The 21,522-nt window shown below is 39.8% G+C and overlaps 1 protein-coding gene and 1 non-coding gene across 2 annotated transcripts; both read left to right on the top strand.

The window, feature by feature from the left end:
- Positions 1-243: 243 nt before the first annotated feature.
- Positions 244-346, top strand: LOC123394773. Its single transcript, XR_006609524.1, has one exon. It is a non-coding gene; the product is annotated as a U6 spliceosomal RNA (small nuclear RNA).
- Positions 347-3,613: 3,267 nt separating this feature from the next.
- Positions 3,614-5,415, top strand: LOC123394712 (zinc finger protein OZF-like). Its single transcript, XM_045089218.1, has one exon. It carries the CDS (start codon positions 3,842-3,844, stop codon positions 5,327-5,329), a length of 1,488 nt encoding a protein of 495 aa, XP_044945153.1. The 5' UTR covers positions 3,614-3,841; the 3' UTR covers positions 5,330-5,415.
- The last annotated feature ends 16,107 nt before the right edge of the window (positions 5,416-21,522 follow it).

Below are 21,522 nucleotides of genomic sequence, written 5' to 3'. Positions count from 1 at the left end.
TACCAGTTGTGGCAATATGAATGAACCTGTAGTACTTATGCTAAATGAAATAAAGTAGACATGGGAAGACAAACACTGTATGTACTCACTCATATAAGGAATCTAAACAAAACAAAACAAAAGTCAAACTCATAGAAAGAGTAGAATGGTGGTCTCCAGAGTCTAGGTAGTGGAGAAAAATGGGAAATGCTGGTCAAAGAAAGGGTCAAACTTTAAGTGATAAGGTAAAATAAGTTCTCATGCTTACTTCAGCAGTACATACACTAAAATTGGAATGCTATAGAGGAGATTATCATGGCCCCTCTGCAAGAATGACATGCAAATTCATGAAGCGTTCTATATTTTTCCACTTTCTTACAGCACACACAAAAACACATTCGAAATGGATGAAAGACCTACATGTGAGACAGGAAACCATCAAAATCCTAAAGGAGAACACAGGCAGCAACCTTTTTGACCTCAACAGTAGCAACTTCTTACTAGACACATTTCTGGAGGCCAGGGAAACAAAAGCAAACATGAACTATTGGGACTTCACCAAGATAAAAAGTTTCTGCACATTGAAGGAAACACCCAACAAAACTAAGAGGCAACCTATGAAATGAGAGAAGATATTTGCAAATGACATATCTGAAAATAGGTTAGTATCTAAAATCTATAAAGAACTTATCAAACTCAACACCCAAAAAACTAATAATCCAGTTAAGAAACAGGCAGAAGACATGAATAGAAATTTTTCCAAAGAAGACACCCACATGCTAATGGACACAAATAGATACTCAACATCACTCATCATCAGGAGAATGCAAATCAAAACTACAATGAGATATCAACTCTCACCTGTGAGAATGGTGAAAATTAACAACACAGGAAACAACGGATTTTGGTAAGGATGCAAAAAAGGGGGAACCCTCTTACACTGTTGGTGGGAATGCAACCTGGTGCATCCACTCTGGAAAACAGTATGGAGGTTTCTCAAAAAAGTTAAAAATAGGGGCACCTGGGTGGCTCAGTAGGTTAAAGCTTCTGCCTTTGGCTCAGGTCATGATCCCAGGGTCCTGGGATTGAGCCCCGCATCAGGCTCTTAGCTCAGCAGGGAGCCTGCTTCCTCCTCTCTCCGCCTGTTTCTCTGCCTACTTGTGATCTCTGTCTGTCAAATAAATAAATAAAATCTTAAAAAAAAAAAGAAGTTCAAAATAGAGCTACCCTACAACCCAGCAATTGCACTAATGGGTATTTACCCAAAGGATACAAAAATATTGATTCAAAGGGACACATGTACCCTGATATTTATCACAGCAGTATTCACAATAGGAATATTATGGGAACAACCCCAAGGTCCATTGATTGATGAATGGGTGAAGAAGAGGTGAATATGAATATATATATATATATATATATATATAGAGAGAGAGAGAGAGAGAGAGAGAGAGGGAGGGAGAGAGAGACATCCAGATATATACACACACATAATACTCATCCATCAGAAAGAATGAAATCTTGCCATTTATAACGATGTGGATGAGGTTAGAGTGTATTATGCTAAGAGAAGTAAGTCAGTCAGAAAGACAAATACCATATGATCTCACTTATATGTGAAATTTAAGAAATGAAACAGATGAAAACGGTGGAGGGGGAGGCAAACCATATAAGGGGCTCTTAGAACAAACTGAGGGTTGCTGGAGGGGTAGTGGGCAGGGGGATGGGTTGAATAGGTAATGGGTATTAAGGAGGACACTTAACTGTGATGAACACTGGGTGTTATTCATAAGTGATGAATCACTAATTCTACCCCTGAAACTATTACTACACTGTATGTTAATCAACTGGAATTTAAATAAAAACTTGAAACAAAACAAAAAATATAGGATGAATAAGTTACTGGGACCTAATGTACAACACAGTAACTATACTTAATCATAGTGTATAGTAGACTTGAAATTTGCTGAGAACAGATCCTAAGCACTCTCACAATGCATATACAGAAAAAGGTAACTATATAAGGTGACAGATACGTTAATTAACTTGATTGTGGTAATCATTTCATAATATATACATATATCAAATCATCACATTGTATACTTTAAGTATATACAATTTTATTCATCATAATACCTCAATAAACCTGGAGAAATATCAAATAAAGGTAAAAACAGGGGCACCCACATGGCACAGTGATTGAGCATCTGCCTTCAGCTCAGGTGATGATCTTGGGGGCCTGGGATGGAGCCCCACATGGGGCTCCCTGCTCAGTGGGAAGACTGTTTCTCCCTCTCCCCCTGCCACTTCTGTTCCCTCTCTCTCTCTGTCTCTCTCTCAGTAAATAAATAAAATCTTTTAAAAAAATAAAGGTAAAAATAATAAAATACAGTGATCAATGTAATAGAAATATATGAAAACCTAGATAATATAAAAATATTCTAGGGAAATATAAACTAGCAAGTGGCCCATCATGAAGAAAACCATAAAATTAAAGAAAGAGTAGTTAAATTTTTAGAACCACAAAGATATCAGACTTACTAAGCTTTTTTAAAAAAGTTAATTTCAACTGTGGGGGAAAAAAACTGCTTCAATATATAGAACAGAAAATAGACAATTTCTCATTTTTTAAGCTTAGTAATGTCTGTGATCCCCAAGAAAGAAAAGCACAAAAACCCAAAAACATAGATTAATCACACTTAAAACACAGAACCGAAATTCAAACATAGTATCAGCAAATCATAGTCAATATTTCATTTTAATGACCTCATGACTAATGGTTTAATCTCAAAATTCAAGGACAGCAAAATTTAAGAAAATTCACCAACAAAGTTAATTCATGAAAATAATGTACCTAAATGAGAAAAAACATAACTAAATATAGGTCAATATACCATTGAATGATATCCAGCAATCATTCATGATTTTAAAAAAAAACTTGGCAAACAACTTTCATAAATATTTCTACCAAATATGTACAGCAAATATTTATACAGCATAAGATGCAAAGTCTAGGATAATTTACATTAAATTCAGAAATTTAAAAAGTCGTCTCTTATCAACACTACTAATCAACCTTATCCTAAAAGTTCTGGCCACTGCAAAAGATGAGAGAAAAAAATAAGTGGGGAATGAATGCAGAAGTTGGAAAATATTAAATAAAATATTTTCGGTGGTTATGATCATCTATATAATCAATCTAAGATAAGCAGCTGACAAACAGGTAGATCTAAGGAGGGAATTCAACAGTGGCTAAATACAAGATCAACATAGAAAACAAAACAAAACAAAACACCTAATAGCTACCCTGTATAGCAACAATGAATCATTAAAAAAAAATTATTCAGGACTATGAAATTTGGAATGGACACATTTAGATGGATTTGAATGAAACCAAGAACCATGAACTTTAAAATTACCTTAAGTCACACTTGCCAAATGAAACCTCCATTCCTCTCTCCTATCTAAGGAAGTCAGCCCTTCCTCTGTTTAAATATATATGTATATATTTAAGGCGACTTCCGGGTGGGACTTCCTGCTTCGGTCCATTGGACCATGCTCAGTCATATTTGGTTCCGGTTCATCTGAGAAAGGCAACTGGAAGCACTAGGCAGAGACCGTTGCTCCGGCGGTTTGTTCTCTAACCGAACGGACGCCATTTTCAAGGTTGGGGCGTAACTTTCTGCTTTGTAGAAGCCGTGTTACCTCAGCTTTTTTTTTTTTTTTTTTCCCTCAGCTTTATTTTTATGTGATGTCCCTTTGTGTGGAGATTTGGTGTCTGACCGTGGCGTGGACAATCTTTTGCCTCATTTTTTCTCACACCCTCTGAGGCGCGCCCTCTCAGGGCCTTGATACTGTAGCAATGGCGGAGGCTGGTGGACAGACCGCAACGGATCCCAACCGCAACATTGTAACCTTTGAGGATGTGTGCATATACTTCTCCCCAGAGGAGTGGGAGCTACTTGATGAAGGTCAGAAACGCCTATACTGTAAGGTGATACTGGAAAACTTTCTACTGGTGACCTCACTGGGACTTCCAATTTCCAGATATCATTTAATTCCCCAACTACTGTCAGTGAGAGAGCATGGGGTTCCTGCAAATGTAGCCATAGCTCCAGCAGGGGCAGGGAGAGTCAGGGGGAGCCACAGCCCTTGTCAAAGAGTAGAAAATGAAGGCGCATCTTCTGAGCAGGGTGTTTCTGTAAGAGAGTCACAGGGGAAAATTCTCAGCGTGGGTCCTTCCATCCAAAAGAGCCATCCTTGTAACACGTGTGACCCAATCTTAAAAGACATTTTGCATCTGTCTGAGCAGCAGGTAACAACATCCCTTGGGCCTCACTCACATCCATGTGGGTCATGTGGAAGAACCTTCTGGGTCACTGTCAACACTGACCAGATCCCAAAGCAGGAGAGTGAAGAAGTCCCTAGGAGGAAAAAAGACCAAGATTCCTTTGTGAAGAGCTACAGAAGCTACAAGTCAGAGAATGCCTTCACTTGCAAAGAGGATGAGAAGGACTTCGTGGCCAGCTCAAGACTTGTCCAGCACCACGCCACTACAGATGAGAAGCCATGCGACAGCATCCAGTGTGAGGAAGCCCTTCACACTGGACAAAAAGATTACAAGTGCAGTGAATGTGGGAAAGCTTTTAGCACCAGAGGCAAATGTGTTAGGCACCAGAAAATCCACTCTGGAGAAAAGCCTTATGAGTGCAACGACTGTGGGAAATCTTTTGCCTGCAACTCCAACCTCCAAATACACCAGAGAGCTCACATGGGATCAAGGTCTAATGAGTGTGCTGAGTGTGGGAAATCTTTTGTCAGAAAATCTCATCTTATTCAGCACCAGAGAATACACGGCGGAGCAAAACCTTATGAGTGCAGTGAATGTGGGAAAGCCTTTGGCCGCAAAGACACACTTACTCAGCACCAAAAAATTCACAGTGGAGAAAGGCCTTTTATGTGCAGCCGATGTGGGAAAGCCTTTCTCCGCAAAGATGCGCTTGCTGAGCACCAGAAAAGCCACACTGGAGAGAGGTCTTACGAGTGTGATAGATGTGGGAAATTCTTTAGCCACAGTTCCTACGTTAAAATACATAAGAGAATTCACAGTGGAGTGAAACCTTATGTGTGCGGTGAATGTCGGAAAGCCTATGTCAGTCACTCCCAGCTTCTTCAACACATGAAAGTTCACACCACAGCAAGGCTTATGGATCAAGTGAATGTGGGTAACTCTCTGGTGACAAAGCCAACCTCATCATGCACCGGAGACATAACACCAGAGCAAAGCCGTATGTGTTCAGCAAACGTGGGAGGGCCTACAGAAGGCCCTCCCACCAGGCTTGGCACATAAAAGTTCATATCAAAGAAAGGCTTCCTATGTGTGTAAGTTTTGCTGATCCTTTAGCTACATCTTTTAAGTTCATTTAGCACCAGGAACTTCACACCAAAGGAAGGCCTTAATAGAGCAGGGAATGCGCTTTCTCCTTGCTCAACATAATATGACTCATAAAAGAGAAAAGCTCCGAAAGTAGCCTTTCAGATGGGGTCAACATCCCGAAGTTGAACTTCGTACATCCAGACATCCATGCTGGGGAGGCATCTACAAGTGCCAGGTATGTGGGAAAGCTTCAGGACCTCCTTTTACATTTTCTGAACTCCCCAGGACCTTCACCTGGCCTGAGCTATTCCATTGTCTGTGTCTGTTGCAGAGACCACTGCACCTCTGTCAGTGGTCAGGGCCCCACACCATGTGGCTGTCACGCCAGTGTACTCAGGCAAGGCACACCTCCACCCTCCCTCCTATATCCTGGAGGGAATCATGAGGGATATGAACCCATTAGGGATCCTCACTTCCTACCTGAAGATGGTTTTGGTGTGGATATGACCCAGCACCTGCCAAAAAGATCTGAGCTGGAATCTGCTGCAGTTTTCCAGAGGTTTTTGTATTCCATGGGCAGTACTGACTCTACATGAGATAGCTGAGATGGATTTCTCCAGCCTCCAAATCACCCAGCCTTGGAACTGCCTGTCCCACCCTGATCTGCTTTGTGCCCTGAAGAAAGCCTTATTTTAAAGCCCTTGTTCTGTTCACTGTGCGGGTTGGTTGAGAAAAGAAATGGGCTTTTCTTCCCTTCACACCTGTATCCACGGGTGTTGAGTGTTTTCCACAGTCAGGAACAAAACTAGGACTGTGGGCTAAATAGAGTGTGCTGTCCAGTTCGGTAGGCACTAGCCACAAATGACTAGTGATCCCCTGAAATGTGGCTGGTGAGAGCTGAGATATGCTGTATGTATAAAATGCGCACTCAATTTCTAAAACATAGTATGAGAAAGAGAGAGAGAGGGTGAGATAGAATGTAGAACATCTCCTTATAATCTTTATTCGACTACATATTAAATTGATAATATTTGGGGTATATTGGGCTAAATATGTTATTAAAATTTTTAAATAGAGAGAGAGAGATGAGCTTTGCCAACATGAAGAGAAGAGCACTTTTTGTGGCAGCCCCAAATTTTATGTGCATCACAGAAAATGGCAGGATGGCAAAGAACAGCTCTCATTTAATTTGGCCTAATTGGCAATGCAACTCCAACCTCCTTTCCTAAACCTTCTTAGGAAAAATGATTCAGCCTTGTGGGACAGATCTTATGACCTAGATGTCAGGATCTCCTACGAGGCCTAAGCTCGCCTTGATAAAGGGGTGAGTGATAAGACAATCTCCATGTGTTCTGGGAAGAGCAGAACTTAAGTCCATTTTTCCTAGGGGTTGTCACACATTCCCCAACACTGTTGAGCTCTAGCTATCCGCTGAGATGTACCCAGAAGTTATCAGCCTCTGTGAAGTCCAAAATTTGGGAGGCAGATAAGACATTCAGAGGCTAAGTAGGAAACACAATTGATATATATCTTGTTCTGATGCATAGAATGTTGTCATTTTTCCAGCAATTCGACTTTATTAAGGGTAAAGATACTAGTTTTTTTTTTCTACTTTACAAAATTTTAAGCATTAGCACTTAGTAAGGCTGACTCTGGTAAAGATTGTTTTATTTAGATATTCTAATGTTAACTTGATTATAACTTATTTAGAGAACTCTTTCAAAACTTGATAGTTAAAATATACCTTTAAGATTAAAAAAAAAAAAACACAATATAGAAATAGTACAGAAACCTTGATTAATTAGGGAGTGGTGGAGATTGTGGCAAACTAGAGGTTATGTGACTGCTCTGAAGGGCAGACGTAAATTTCATGTTAAAGGTTAAAGGTGTGGCTCTGGGTTAAAGGTGTTCAGAAATTCTTAGAACCTACAGACCTCTTTATCTCCTGTGGCAGAGGTCAGTATCAGAGCAAACCATCAAAAGGTTTTCTAGATTCCTATAGCCTTGTGCTGTTGACCTTAGGCCATCACTGCACAGGCAGGTACCCCAGAGCAGGGAAGAGAGAGACTGCAGTCTCAGATAGGTCTTGTGATCCAGCCAGTGTTTGGGTGAACATGGTATTAATTGTTCTCTAGTTTTTATTGCCACTGAGGCAGGGCTGACCCTACCAAGATATGAGAAGTATGAAATAGTTGAAAGAATATAGGGTTGGTTGATTTCCCAAAAGAGATGGGAGATCCATATTTTTATATGGTAGCATTATATCTCTTAATAGCTTTATTAGCATATAAGTGGAATATAATAAGTTGCACATATTTAAGTTGTACTGTTTGATGAATCTTGACATATGTAGACATCTGTGATACCATCACCATAAGTAAAGTAATGAGCATATCATTGGCCCTCAAAGTTTTTTCATGTCGCTTCATAATCTATTCCTCTTGCCCCTCGGTAACCCCTCATTCTTATTCAACCATTTATTTGTTTTATTTCACAGTACTTTAATTTGCGCATTCTGGTATTTTACAAAATATATAGTATATAATAATGCATAATAAATAATAAAGCCAGTATAGCCTTTTATTAAACCTTCTTTCAGTAAACATAATTGCTCAGAGATAAATTATTTCTTTCTGTTGCTAAGTACTATTTCACTGTGTATGGATGTAATATGGATATAATACGGTTATTCACCTATCAATTGTTGGTGGCCATTTGTTTCCAGATTCTAACTATTAAAAATAAAGCTTATTTGAAGGAAAAAAAGAGAATCTTTAATGAATTTACAGAGGCAGTTGCCTTGCAAAAGAAAGGCAACTCTTCAAAAACAAACCCCTCCACACATTGTCTCTCCATTGCCCTTGAGGAGTCAGATTCTAGCATGGTCTCGGGAAGGATTTCAAGATCTGGGAAGGAGATAGCACTTACATCCAATGTCATTGCAAACTGTTGCTAATTTGTGTAAGCAAAAAATCAAGAAGTATTGTGGGAATGGATTTTAAGTTTGCTAGACCAAGGAGAATAGAACACAAGGTTAAACTAGGTAACATTGATCAAAATAGGTAAACTTGGACCACCTGTGTGGCTCAGTTGGTTGAGCATCCAACTCTTGATTTGGCTTGGATCATGATCTCAGTGTCTTGGGGATCCAGCTCCAAACAGCACTGGGCTCCACACTTAGTGGGGAATCTGCTTCTCTCTCTCTCTCCCTTTATCCACCCCCCATTCTTCTCTCTAAAATAAATAAATAAATCTTTCAGAAATGATAGGTAAGCTTACCTGAGATTTGGCCTTCATGGACGAAGTGAAGCAGATGCAAGCAGATGTAACAGTTTGCTAAAGCCTGGCCTGAATGGTGGCCTACATGAAAGAGTTAAAATGCCCCAGAATTTCCCCAGGACAATTTTCCTGTATCTCAGAGATATGACTCCTGGGCAAATTACATCTCCAAGTTTTTGGTTCTCTGGTTTCCATGTAGGTTTAGCCAGTGGGAGGCACTTAAGGGAGATTGGAAGGCAGAAGGTAAGGAGGATTCAGGTTTCTTCTCCCTCTGTGCAGCAGCTGGCCGCTCTGGCAATATCTGCGTCTCCTATTCTTCCAAACAGTCTGACCATGGTTCCCACATTTAGCAGGCGATCTTGAGCCCTGGACACCATCAACACCACCCTAGGTTTGTCGCTCTATCCCAGGGGTGGTAATTGTTTCCTGCCGATACTCATGTCCGTGTTGCTCCACCTCCCCTCATTTTGGGGTTCCCAACACATCGATCAACTAAGTGGCCAATTTCTTGGCTTAAACTCCTTCTATTTAAATACTTCACTAAGCTATTTTTTGGTCAAGTCCTATTTTTCTCTAGTTACATGCTAAGTAGTGAATGAGTATGCTGAAAGAATAGGAAAAAAGTGTGAGTGAGAAATGTGAGAGCTAAACATTTTTTAGTCAAGGTTTCTGTAGAAATCAGATAGCTTATTCAAAAGGTAGTTGAAGAAACTGTAATGAAAGGGTGATTTATAGAGTTGAGAGGAAGATTAAAGAACTCAGTTGAATGGCGATGCAGCCAGAGATGAACAAGAGTATGAAGCTCTTCCCAGCCTCACAAGACAAGGCAAGAGAGAGAGCAGCGTTCCTGGAACTGACAAGATCTGTAACTATGGGAAAGGGTTCCCCAACAAGAGTTGTGGCTGTAAGTAGGGCAACATGGCCACTATTAAACTGTAAACTGGCAAGGAAGGATCATCCAGAAATGGGAATAGACACCTGACCTCTCTCACTCCTGACCTTAGATCCTGTTCCAATAGCTGTTCTGTCATTGACAAAATGCAATTAGAAGCCAAAGCTCAAGGGGGCTCTGGCGATCCAGTCCACAGGGGTCATCCTGTCAGCACACAGAACAGAGAAGAGAGAGACAGAGTCTGGATCCAGAAAAACAAATTGAGATGGAGTAGCATAACCAACCAATGAACTGAAAGCTGAGGGTGCTTGCTAAAACCAATAAATCGAAAAAGAGCCATAATAGTCTGTGTCAAGGGAAAAACACAGTTTCCTCACACACAGCATTTCTGACACTGGATATATAGGTTTCTTTTCCCACACAGACTGACTCTCTAACACCAACCAAATGTCCTGTGAGTCAACTCAATAAGGACTCTAACTGGAGTTAGCAGAGACACCACCTGTTAAGGGCTTAGTCCCATAAACTGCTCCCTACTTCAGATGCTAATTGTGCATAGTAGGTCCACAGGGTACTCAACGTCTGTCTGACTTGGCTTCAAATCAGAGGTTCCCATGACCCCGTCCTCAGGTTTGATAGTTTGCTGTAAGGGCTCACAGAACCCAGGAAAACAGTTTACTTACCACAGTTTATCACAAAGAACATTTTAAAGGATACAAATGAATAGTCAGATGAAGAGAAACACAAGGCAAGGTCGAGAAGGGTCCCAAGCATAGGGGACCCTTTCTGTCATTGTGGAGTTGGGGTGTGGCACCGTCCTAGCATGTAGAAGTGTTCACCAATCTGAATGTACCTCAAGCCCCATACTTTTGGGATTCTTACGGAAGCCTCACCATGTAGGCATGATCCAATCATTAACTCAATCTCCATCCTCTTTCTCCTTCTGTGGATAGGGAGTAGCACTGAAAGTTCCAAGTTTCTAACCCAGGGCTCAGTCTTTCTGGCTTGCCAGTCCCCATCCTCAAGCTATCCAGGAGCCACCAAGAATTGCCTCATTGGAACAAAAGAATACTCCTATCACCCAGGACATTCCAAGGGGTTTGGATGTTCTGTGTCAGGAACTGGAGTTAAAGACCAAGTATTAAAAGAGGCTCCTAGTGCTCTTTCCAGGAAATTTCAAGGGCTGTAGGAGCTCTATGCCCAGAAACAGGGGCAGAGACCAATACATATATTTTATATTACATCACAGTATATTATATATAAAAATAGTATAGCTAAAAGAGTTGAAAATGATCACTACTGAAAGTAAGATGCAAACAGTTTTTTTTAAATAAATCATAATGAAATATTTGAATATTTAAACTGTGTGTGTGTATACATACTGTTTTGTGTGCTGGTCTCAGCTAATCAACAACTGATATTGTGGCTGGACAGGTCCTTATGGTTATTACGATTGCAAGCTGCCCTTCAGCAATAACTACCAGGAAACTCTGAAAAAGGAAAAAAGGTTTATTACCTACAGATCCTGGAAATTACATGGCACACCCAGGGCCACATAGCAAGGTCACAGGTAGTGAGAGAGCACAGGCCTGGGGTTCTGCATTTTGGGGGGTCAAGGATGGGAGCCTAAGGTTTCACAAGCTCACTTTTAATTGGTGAATTTAAAAACATGCAAGTGGGGAGCCCTTGGGTGGCTCAATCAGTTAAGCGCCCAACCCCTCATTTCAGTTAGGGTCATGATCTCAGGGTTATGAGATCAAGCCCCATACAGGCTCGGAGCTGGGTGTGGAGCCTGTTTGAGATTCTCTCTCTCCCTCTGTCTCTGTGCCCCCACAAATCCCTCCCCCACCTCGGGTTGCCACACATCATGCACGTGCTCCCTCTCTTTCTCTCATCTCACACACACACACACACACACACACTCAAGTGGGGGAATTTAAAGCAAGTGGCCCAAACCAAGATCTCTAAAACAAGGGAGTTGCATGGGTGGCCTGGCTCCTTATCTGATCCTATGACTGGCAATGTGTTTATTCAAGATAAGTGTGGTCGAAACTGAGGCCTCTGCAACCAAAGCTTAAGCCAGGCACTTGCATTACAAAAAAGGGACAACCAACGGTCAGGGTTTATGCTTACAAACATATACACAAATCATATATGTATTCTTAGGAGAAAAGTGCTGTATTCCGTTTTGGCTGGGACAGTCCCAGTTTGCCTTGTGGCTGCCATGTGATGGTTCACAGTGCTCTCCTCTACCTTCTGTGGTAGGCTGACTGATGATAACCCCTCTCCACGGCAGCCTCATCATACTACCCAGAACCTGTAAATGCTACCTTAGATAGCGAGGGGAAAAAAGATCTTTGCTTACGTAGTTAAGGTAAGGATTTTGAGATGGGGAGCCTATCCTGATTTATCCGGGTGAGCCCTCAATGGGATCCCATGTACCTTTATGAGACAGGCACAGAGAAAAATAGGACAAACCCACAGGAGGAGAAGGTGATACCACCATGGAGGCAGAGAGGGGAGTGAGGTGGTCACACAAGGAATGTTGACAGCCACCAGAAGCTGGAAGAGGCGAGGAACAGATTCTCCCATTCAAGACGGTGGAGCGGAGGGAGCAGGGCTCCACTGACACCTTGATTTGAGCACAGTGAAACCGAGGTAGGCCTTTTGGCCCTCCAGACTGTGGGAGAACAAATTTCTGGCTTCTTAAGCAAACCGAGTTTATGGTAATTTGTTACACCGAGAAACTAACACACTGTCAAAAGTGCCACATTTTGGAAGGTAAATTCTATGTTCGCTCTATATCTCAGCTAGTTCACAATTTCTTGGCTGTCCTTTTAGCCGATCCTACCCATTTCCCTTCACTCTCAGCTAATGAATCTAGTATCTATTTAAGCACTAAATGGACGTGTTCAGATAACAAATTTCTCAATGTCTGGCCTCCAGTTTACCCATAATTTGCATGAATATTAACCTTCACCTACTTGTTGCTTCTCTCAGAGGGAATGTTAACCTCACATTTTTGCTCTCTATTTGGAGGCAAATTTGACATCTTCAGATTACTGAAATGTTCTTTCCTAAGTAACCACGAAGCAGGAAGCCTGGACAGCGGTCACAATCCACTCAAGAAGGCAGATTGCAGAGGAAGCAATTATCTGTGAGATAGACACAGAAAGCCGCTGGCCCACACAGCACCTGTTGTGTGAATCCTGGTTGGTGCAGGCCAGCACTAGGGTGTGTGCTTATGGCCACTGTGCACCAAGCCGTCTTCATGACTGGATGCAAGAGCCCTAGATAGACAGCAGCATCATAGAAGACAAAGAAGGAAAAGTGTTTGTTAATAGGTTTGGAATTCAAAGAAGAGAGGTTGAATTTGAGTCACTGATAAACATAGATATAGAACACGAGGTGGGAATAGCTGATTTCAAAATTCCTCATGGATATTTACTCTGAACTTCAGGCACTATAGAACTTTCTTCGGGATGAGTGGGCACCAAACCTTCTAACGCAATATCTTCCCAATGTTTCTGCTCACTTCTTCCTCTTGCCTTATCTCATTTCCTCAACTGCCCAGATTTCTGTGTGGGAATCATAACTTGGTAAAAGCTATAATCTCTTCCTGATAGGAAACATTCAGATTTGACTTTTTTTTTAGATTGTCTATTTAAATGCAAATCCATTAGCTAATTTTAACTAATTTTTCAACTTTATGCCATGTAGATGCAACTTAAATGTAAATTTCCTAAATTGGAAAAATACAATTAAAATAAGAAAATTAAATATAAGACAGACATATCCTTTTTTTCTTTCAAAATTTTTATATGCTACTCCCCAAGGTTTAGTTGAAAATTCTGAGAAGGAGCATGAAATTAGTTTCCTTGATGAAACAAGATGTCCTGTTTAAGCAAAATAATTCCTCCTATTCAAAAGAACATATTTAGTTAAGGAATGGTAGAGAGTGTTAAAGTTTGGGGGGATGAAAAACAAAACCAGCCCTGCAAAAGACACAACTTCAAGAATAATATATAATCTTTATTACTCTGTTGATAGATAGTTATGACAATATATGAACAATTTTTTTGCGTTGATAACACTATTCTATCAATTCCAAAATGTATAAATTATATCATGTAGTTTCTTGATGTAATGCACACACCAATAAAAAACAGATCAAAACCAAACAATTTTTCATAGGGAAATGAAAAGGAATGAAGAAATAGAGGTAAGTAAACATGCTTTCTCAATGCCATAGAAAAGCATAGTGCTACACTGAAAACATTTCTATTAGATTTTAAACCTGTTGATCGGCAAGCTATTTTTGCTATCGTTTCCCTTGGAGATGGATACGCACAACGCATAATCCTGTTCATTTCTCATATTCAACAACACTTACAAGTGAGTAAAAACAAACGGGCTTCTAATCTCATGACACTTGGAAAACAGCATGTGGAAAAGAAATTAGAGTATGAATTTGGCAGTAAAATAAAATGACAGAAGTGGATTCCCTCATCTATTCTTCAGCTTGAGGGAGATCTAAATTAAGAAGGTGGTAGAGGGGCACCTGAGTGGCTCAGTGGGTTAAAGCCTCTGCCTTCGTTGGCTCGGGTCGTGATCTCAGGGTCCTGGGTTCGAGCCCTGCTTCGGGGGGCGGTGTCTCTGCTCAGCGGGGAGCCTGCTTCCCCCCCCCCACCGCCTGCCTCTCTGCCTACTTGTAATCTCTGTCTGTCAAATAAATAAATAAAAATCTTAAAAAAAAAAGTGGTAGAGAGGGTAAATTGAGCCAGCCATAAACACAGCAACCTATTTCAAAGAAGCATTTCATTCTTAAATGTGCCAGTGATTCATTTATCCATCTATTCCTTCAGCATTTTTCCATAACTTGTAAATTTTCAAAGTTGGCCTTTGAGACAAGTTACTGACAACAAGCTCAATCTCTTTCAATTTAGGAAAATCAAGTCTACTCAAAGTGCCCTGTACTTAAAATTTTGCATTTTGAAAGGTAGCAAGCTGTTATAAAAAATGAAATCTCTTCTCTATGGTAATGGAGTTAGAAGCCTGCAATGCAACTGTGCTAATAATAAGATTTTGAAAGCAATTTTAACCCACAAAGTCAAGCAATGACCTGTAGGATTGATTTTACTTCACTGAGGATGTATTAATGTGTTATTTCTTTGGGTTTCAGCGGTAACAGATTTACTTCACTATAAAAACAAAACAATGAAGTCAACTCTAGTTTTTTTTTAAGATTTATCTATTTTTATTTTAGAGAGAGAGAGCACACATGTGCAGGTGGGGAAGGAGTGGGGGCAGAGGGAGAGGGAGAGAAGCAGATTCCCCTCTGAGCGTGGAGCCCCGGGCTCCATCTCAGGACACTGATGTCATGACCTGAGCCAAAATCAAGAGTCGGTCACTTAACCAGCTGAGGCACCCAGGCACCGCTCAACTCTGGTTTTATTTATTTTTTTTTTAAAGATTTTATTTATTTATTTGACAGAGAGAGATCACAAGTAGGCAGAGAGGCAGGCAGAGAGAGGAGGAAGCAGGCTCCCTGCTGAGCAGAGAGCCCGATGCGGGACTCGATCCCAGGACCCTGAGATCATGACCTGAGCCGAAGGCAGCGGCTTAACCCACTGAGCCACCCAGGCGCCCTCAACTCTGGTTTTAAATGAGAAAATTATTTCATGCCTATCTATTTTATGAAATATATATATATATTTAGAATTAGACCTTGGAAACTAATGTATTAAGCTAATGCTCTGCAGCTCTTAACCATATAGCTTCTTTGGCCAAATGCATTGTTTTAATCTATTATTATATGAAAATGCTCTTATGCAAATACAGCATGTATATAAATTCCACTTTCTAAGTTGACATTAAGACATTATTTAGCCTTGGGGTGCCTGGGTGGCTCAGTCAGTTAAGCGTCTGCCTTGGGCTCAGGTCATGACCCCAGGGTCCTTGAATTGAGTCCCTGCTCAGCGGGGAGTCTGATTCTCCCTCTCTCTCTGCCTGCTGCTCCCCCTGTTTGTGCTTATGCTCTCTCTCAAATAAATAAATAAAATCTTTTTTTAAAAAGACATTATTTAGCCTTCTCATAATAAGAACAGAAGTTGATCATGGTACTATTCAAGAAAATAGTTTTTTATATTTATAAATATTAACTACAAAAGAGAAAAACAAAACATGCTAGCATGTGAGTTTATATCTTTAGAGAATAGATATATATAATCCACCAAGTTCTCAATTAAACACTATTTTCTCTGGGGTGCCTGAATGGCTCAGTTGGTTAAGCATCTGCCTTCGTCGGCTCAGGTCATGATCCCAGGGTCCTGGGATCAAGCCCTGCATTAGGCTCCCAGCTCAGTGGGGAGCCTGCTATCCCTCTCTCCACTTGTGCTCTCTCTCAGAAAGAAAGAAAGAAAGAAAGAAAGAAAGAAAGAAAGAAAGAATCATTAAGTGATTGGTATAGAATGGAGAGTGGCTACTTTCAAAATTGAATGATTTTAATGAGACAATCAAGATAACAATCATATGTATGGTACTGGGGGTAAGGCCCTGTTTTTGCCCTATTTCACCTCCATCACTCACTGCTTCATTCTCAAACCCTTCTGGATCCTAAAAATTTCTACAAATTGGGTTTAGCCCTATCATTACTGTTTTTATCTTACAAGTTTTGAAATTTTATGAAGTAGGACTGTTATCTTCCATAGTTGCTGCTGTCTAGTATGTGATGTACCAATATGTGATGAGCAGGCTTCATTATTTGTAAAATAATTTATTAAGATCATGCCTCTCCTAAAAATTAATTCATTGCTCTACCAAATAAATTTCATAAGTTTGACATTTTAGGCTAAGTGGGACTGGGGTGAAGTTCATTACTCAACCTACTATATATGGGGCCTACAATTGTTGATGCTTTTAAATAGTTAGCAGCCCTCAGGATGCATGGGTGGCTTAGTTGGTTAATCATCTGCCTTTGGCTCAGGTCATGGTCCCAGGGTACTGGGATCGAGTCCTTCATCAGGCCCCTTGCTCAGCAGGGAGCCTGCTTCTCCTTCTGCCTCCCATTCCCCCTACTTGTGCTCTCTCTATCTGATAAATAAATAAATATGATCTTTTAAAAAATAGCAGCTCTTATGACAGTTCGAAGTTTGTTGAAAAAGGAAATGGTGGAAGAAATGTCAAGGATAAATGTCTAACTCTTCTCTATACAATAAAACATAGGTCTGGAAGACCAGGGATAGGCTACATGACAATGTCTTTAGGACCATTTACAACTAAAAATTTATATTAAATATAATTGTTTTATCAAATCAACTTATTTTATATACAAATACAGACACATACTGCTCTCCCGATACATATTTTGTGCAGTTGTTCCCTGTGAGGCATCAGGAAGTAAAAATCCAAATGAGCTACACTGAAAGAAATGATCCACCATACTCTGTATAGAAAACTCCATCTCTTTACCAAAGCACAGAAGAGAACTGATATTTTGGGGAAAAAAAAACAAAACAGAGGTACAACTGGGACAATGTCATTCAGCATAGGTGTCAACGCGCTAACCACTGGGCAGAAGAAACTACTAAAACCTACATGGCTTTTATTGTATTGCAGAATAAAAAGGCAGGGCCTATGTTCTTCACTTGATGTATTCTCTTCTTTTCTAATGCCATTGAAGTGTAATAGAATAGCTATTGTTGGGCTATTTTCTGCCTGTAATAGAATCTTTGATTTATAAAGGCGCTGAATCATGCATTAGTCTTATTTCTCAGTATACACACAGGAGTCATTTCAACCAGAACTGAAGGGCTGCAGCCATGATAGAACACGGCAGCTGTTTAACATCACACAATATAATCATGCATATGAAAGAGCAGCAAGGATTTCACTTTATTGATTTAATTTCAGAACATTTGCACATTACAACAGCAATCATACCAAGACATTTTCATTTTAAGGGACACCACTGGTCCTCGTTTAATGAGATTCTATCCTCAATAGAATTTAAGGGTCATACAATTTCAGAGTTAGAAAATTCTTTAGAGAATCTATTTCCCTCCCCCTCAATTTCTATACTAAGACACCAAGGCCCAAAAGAGGTTAAATGATTTGACCAAGATCACATGGCTAGTAAATAGCTCTGACTAGAGCCCAATTCTGAGCCCTTTGATCTTTTTATATAGCACAATTATTGAAGAGAAAAAATATGTAATTCGATTCTTCTTATGTTCCACACAAAATCTGGTATTTAAAATACACATTAGGAACCAGTTATTCTTAGCAATTATGTGCCATGAAACAGAATGAATGGCAATCATTCATTGTGCCTTTGTCTCACTGAAAATTCCTATAGATTTTCTAGGTTTTAATACTCTACATGAGGAAATTCAATATGTAAAAGCGGATTCCGGGAGGGACACAGTGAACATTTGTTCTGAGTAGGATTTCTTTAAGTAATTTTCTTAATTTCCTGGGTCATCAACTTTTCTAGTATTCTAATCTCACACGATCTTAGACTCCTCAACTTCCTGAAATCTGATGGAGAACAAGAAAGAAACATTTTTAAAAAGGAAAAAAAAAAAGCGGTTGAAGAAAATTGTAGCAGCATGACCAAGTACTCCTATTTTCCCAAGCATTCCATAACAAGTGACATAACTGATAGTAGCCAAGATTAAGTGAAAGGAGTATATTTTATCTTAATTAATTGTTTCAGTTAAAGACTATTCATGCCCAGTTTTGACATTAACACTAGAGAGACCAAGCCCATGACATTTTTTTTTTAAATTTTATTTATTTATTTGCCAGAGAGAGAGCAAGTGAGCACAAGCAGGGGGAGCAGCAGGCAGAGGGAAAAGCAGGCTCCCTGCTGAACAAGGAGCCCAGCGCTGTTCTTGATCCCAGGGTCCTAGGATCATGACCTGAGCTGAAGGCAGATGCTCAACCAATTGAGCCACCCAGGCATCCCAAGTCTATGCCATTTTTAACTGCAATAGATGAGAAATCCAGGCTGCCTGGAACCCAAGCTAGTGGCACCATAAACACCTGGCAAATCAAGAATTACCAAACACAGAGAAAAGATTAAATGACTGAAAATACTCAGCAATAAATAATTCAAAAAAAATGTTGAATCCTTAAACTCAACCTTTAAGGCCTGATGTGATAGGTAGGTGAGTGATCTAAGTGGTTGTAAACTCTACCCAGAAGCCAAGTAAACAGTAGTTGAGGTCCCAGGAAGTAAAAGGACGGAGAAAGAAAAGCTAGGTCAGGGAAAGTCGTGGGGAGGGGTGGAGGAGCACAATTAATAACGTTTTTGAAAAGATTTTTTATATTTTTATTAAGTCATCTCTACACCCAATCTGGGGCTCGGACTCATGACCCCAAGATCAAGCATTGCATATTCTACCAACTGAGCCAGCCAGGCATCCCAAAATCATTTAAAATGCAGAAGACACTGTTACTTGAACGTACCCATATAAACCATAAATGTTCATTATTAAAGCATTGTTTTTAACAAACTGAAAACTACATGAATATACATTAATAGATATGTGACTTAATGAACAACTTCACATTGATCCTTTGAAATAGTACACTTCTATTATATTGAGTGTAGTAGATCCAGATGTATTGACTTGAAGGTATATCCTCGACATAGAAGTAAATTTTAAATGCACAATAATATTGTATACTATCATGATAATTTCATAAAATCTGTTTTTTTTACATCTTCAACCATGTAAGTGTACATTTGTTTTTATACGTGTGCATAAAGAAGGAAGCAGGATGAAAGAAAACCCATTAGATTCCAAACAGTGGTAATACTGCAGGGGTGGAACTAGAGTGTGGTAGAGGGAGAGACCACTGATTTCATTTTATACATTCTGATAATATCTATATAATGAGCATACATAGCTCATTCAGTTAAATCACTGTTTTTTTTTTTAAACTGAGGTTCAAAATAACAAGTTTCTAGAAACACATACTATTTCCTTATAAAGACCCAAACAAAACACTTAGCAGTTCCTATACAGACTACTAAAATGCAAATACTTAACAAAGATATATACATGAACATATGGCCAAGAAGAAGGAACAGTGAATTGAAAGTCAATGGTATTCTCTAGAAGACAATAGTCTTAAACTTGGGTTCTCACTCTCCTCTTGACAACTGCGGTCTCAAGCACGCTTTAAACAAGGTTTCCTTCATGGAGTCTCTGTAAAATGCAGGGCAAACCCTGAGTAAAGAAGTTATACTTCTCTTTTGAGATCCCTTTGAACTGAAATTCAAGATATGTGATAAAACAGGGTTGAAATGTGAATGTATGTGATATTATCACATGGCAAAAGGCTTAGGAATCCTGTGTAAGAGATCAGTATAAGCTGGTCTGACTGAAGCAAGTTAACGATAGATGAAGGAGATTTAACTGGGCTTCGAACTTTGCACCACTAGACTTCACATTGAAAAATCCAAGAAACTGATTTCATATTGCCAGATCCAGTAGATCGCTTGCTGGATTTTGATACTCTGTTGGGCACCAATTACCACATTCTTTGATTAAAGTATCAAGTACTTTTAATTCCATGGAGAAATTCTCATTTCCTCCTGTTCTTCATCCTAACTCCTTTTTGAAGTCTTTAATTAACTTATCTTTCCTTGTCTCCTGTCTCACCTTTCATATCCTAAGGGCCCTATCCAGATCATTGCTCTGTTCATTCTACATGATAGGCCTGCATGATTTCAACCCCCTTTCCCTTCCTTTTAACTACCATTTAAATTCAATGGCCCTTGGTATTTTTTTTTTTAATTTTTATTTATTTTTTTAAATTTCTTTTCATTGTTCCAGAATTCATTGTTTATGCACCACACCCCATATTCCATGCAATACGTATTATGGCCCTTGGTTCTTAATCTCACCCCAGAGCTTCACAATTATATATCCAACTCTTCATTGCAAACATCCACTTAAAAATTCCATAAAAAACCTCAAACTCGGGGTCCTTCTTCTTCACTCTACAGCCCTGAGACCTGCATGTATTCTTTTACTCCATTTCTCAGAGAATATGCCATTTATAAAGTTAGCCAAACCAGAAATATGTTCTTCCTAAATTTCTTTTTCCTCCATACCTTCGAAAGTATTCAAAATATATCCCCCATTCATTTATTTCCCCTTTCATTCTCTGAAAACACCCTAAGGACCACTGTAGCATTTGTGTGTTAAAGAGTCCAATGATTCGAACACTGCTTGAGATTTCTCTTACAAAATAAAGACTGGAATTATGTATAACAGTGCTTCTCAACAAGATTTTACCCCCGGGGGACATTTGACAATATCAGAAGATGTTTTCAGTTGTCACAACGGGGAGGGAGGGCTTCCTAGTTGGTAGAGGCCAGGGATACTACAAAACATACTACAATGCATAGGACCGTCCCACCACAACAAATCTCTCCCACCAAAATGTCAGTAGTACCTCAACTGAGAAACTCCAACTTAGAGTTTTGTATTCCAGTTGGAGGACTCTTAAGACACATTACAGATTGGATTGTAGGACCAGTGTATAGCCACTCTCTAAGAACACAGCCCAATATTCTTATGTGACTAATTAAGTCACAGAGATAATTTATTTTGAATCACTATTAGTAATATTACAGTGGACACATCCCTTCTTCTTGAGATCCATGGAACCTGTGACTTACTCCTAGCCAGTAGAATACAGCAAAGGTTATGAGATAACCACCCTCTTGATTAAACCACATAAAACTCCCTCTTAGCACACGGGAGCAAGAAAGAGTCTCTTGCTGGCCCTTGAAGAAGCAAGCTGTGTTTTCAGAGGGCCATTTAGCAAGGAATTCAGGGGTCTCTAGGAACTGAGAGTTCATCCAAAAGACCGCAAGAAAGCAAAAACCTCAGTCCTATAATTATAAGGAACTGAATTCTGCGAACAGCCACAGGAGTCTGGAAGAGAATGCTGAACTACAGAGGAGAACGCCATG

The sequence above is a fragment of the Mustela putorius genome, unplaced genomic scaffold, assembly GCF_011764305.1.
Source record: "Mustela putorius furo isolate JIRA1106 unplaced genomic scaffold, ASM1176430v1.1 tig00003836_pilon_pilon_pilon, whole genome shotgun sequence".
In the NCBI taxonomy this organism is placed as follows: domain Eukaryota; kingdom Metazoa; phylum Chordata; class Mammalia; order Carnivora; family Mustelidae; genus Mustela; species Mustela putorius.
Note: the sequence above shows the minus strand (reverse complement) of the source record. Positions and strands in the feature narration are given on the sequence as shown.